This window comes from Neltuma alba, unplaced genomic scaffold (genome assembly GCF_004799145.2).
Source record: "Neltuma alba isolate B1F8T4 unplaced genomic scaffold, ASM479914v2 tig00011913_pilon, whole genome shotgun sequence".
In the NCBI taxonomy this organism is placed as follows: domain Eukaryota; kingdom Viridiplantae; phylum Streptophyta; class Magnoliopsida; order Fabales; family Fabaceae; genus Neltuma; species Neltuma alba.
In genome coordinates this window covers 125,114-126,689 of record NW_021636507.1, presented here as the reverse complement: position 1 = coordinate 126,689, position 1,576 = coordinate 125,114, and the positions used below count along the sequence as shown (strand labels likewise).

At 33.5% G+C, this 1,576-nt stretch overlaps 1 protein-coding gene across 1 annotated transcript; it reads right to left on the bottom strand.

Annotated features, from left to right (window-relative positions):
* Nucleotides 1-492: 492 nt before the first annotated feature.
* Nucleotides 493-1,336, bottom strand: LOC114719344 (putative disease resistance protein At4g11170). Its single transcript, XM_028904824.1, has 2 exons — nt 1,244-1,336; nt 493-798 (listed from the first exon to the last, which is right to left on the bottom strand). The coding sequence occupies exons 1-2, from the start codon at nt 1,334-1,336 to the stop codon at nt 493-495; spliced, it is 399 nt and encodes a 132-aa protein (XP_028760657.1).
* Nucleotides 1,337-1,576: the final 240 nt, after the last annotated feature.

Genomic DNA, 1,576 nt, shown 5'->3' with positions numbered 1-1,576 from the left:
AGAAGATAAAGAAAATGATACATACTTGATGTCCTTTCTGAAGTTGCCAGATATGACTATTAGGAATTTGAAGCTCAATAGGATTCTCCTCACAGAAGCTTAACAACACATATGGTAAAGGATATTCTTCCAACTAACAACCCTGAATTAGTTCATCTGGAATATAACTCATATCTTTACCAATAATCAACTTTGAATGCTCTCTCCAATCAGACCAATAAATTTTTAGAAATATTAAATTATGCATCCTTCGAAGGTCATGGAATCCTTTTTATCTTGCTCATGTTCAATGACAAGCATCGGATTGACTCAGTCACCTAGTAAGCAAGTCAAGGGAAAAAAAATAAAAACAACTATTATAACATAAAAATTTGCCAAAATATCATAGAAAAAAAGTATATATATTAAATTATTACCTTGTTGCTAATGAAAAAAATCATAAATGTCCCTATGACTTCGCAATCAAACAGGGCCTTTAGGATTGGAGAATGACTATTCTCTAGCAATTTCAACACCCATGTCCCTCACAAGATCATGCATCTCAATATAACCGTTATGATCAAATGAAGTGAGGGATCTATCTTTAAGAACATTTATGTCAATATCTACAGAAGAGCCATATAATTGTCTTATTAGCTTCAAGGAAACTTTAACTCTTTCCTTGATGAAAAATGCTATGTCAAGAAACCTATTCTTTTGGTGCTCATCAAGTCTATCGAAACTCAATTTCAGCACCCACTTGGGTGGTGCTTTTTTCATTTTTTCCAAAGAACTTTCCCAACCCTCTTTTCCTCTACCCTAAAGAAAAGAACCCAACATTACAGGGGCCAATAGATTTCCTTGACAATAATCCACTACTGATTCTGATAATTCCATATAACTTTTAGGTGACTCATTTTGCTTGAATGCTTTCAAACTAAAGAGATGAAAGGCATCATGGAAATTTAATCTTGTAATAGAGTATGTTGAAAATGCAAAAGCATTATGAAGTACTTGTATGTCCCTTGATGTGATAGTAATTCTAATTCCTTCTCCAAACCAACGATACATTTCAGTTAAATCTTCAGCTGGTAGTGAATTGTCCACATCATCAAGTATTAGAAGAAGTTTTTCTGCATCAAAGTCTACTTCTCACAAAAGAGGATTTTATATTGAAGACATTAATGTCCTCATCTTTTATTAATTATTTGAGACATTCTTTTTGTAACATGTCAAACCCAAATATTGCTAGTTGCTCTCTTACATCTTCCACAAGGGAGAAAGCTTCAAACTGTGCTTTCAACTTGTGGAATATAGCTCTAGCAAGATACTCGTACCTATACCACCTATACCCCATATTCCCACAATGCGAGCTTCACCGAATAGCTCTTCAATCTTCTGAATTTGATGGTCAATCCCAACCAATCCTTCAAAATGAAAGGACGACTTGCTATTCAATTTTCTCAAAATGTCTTTGACAATCTTCTTAATAAGTTCGCATTCAGGCCTAGCATATATATAAATTAAAAGAAAAATCATGTTTAATGCCCAAAGAAAGAAGCTATAAGTGAAGAATGAGTAGAAACTACTTGACATT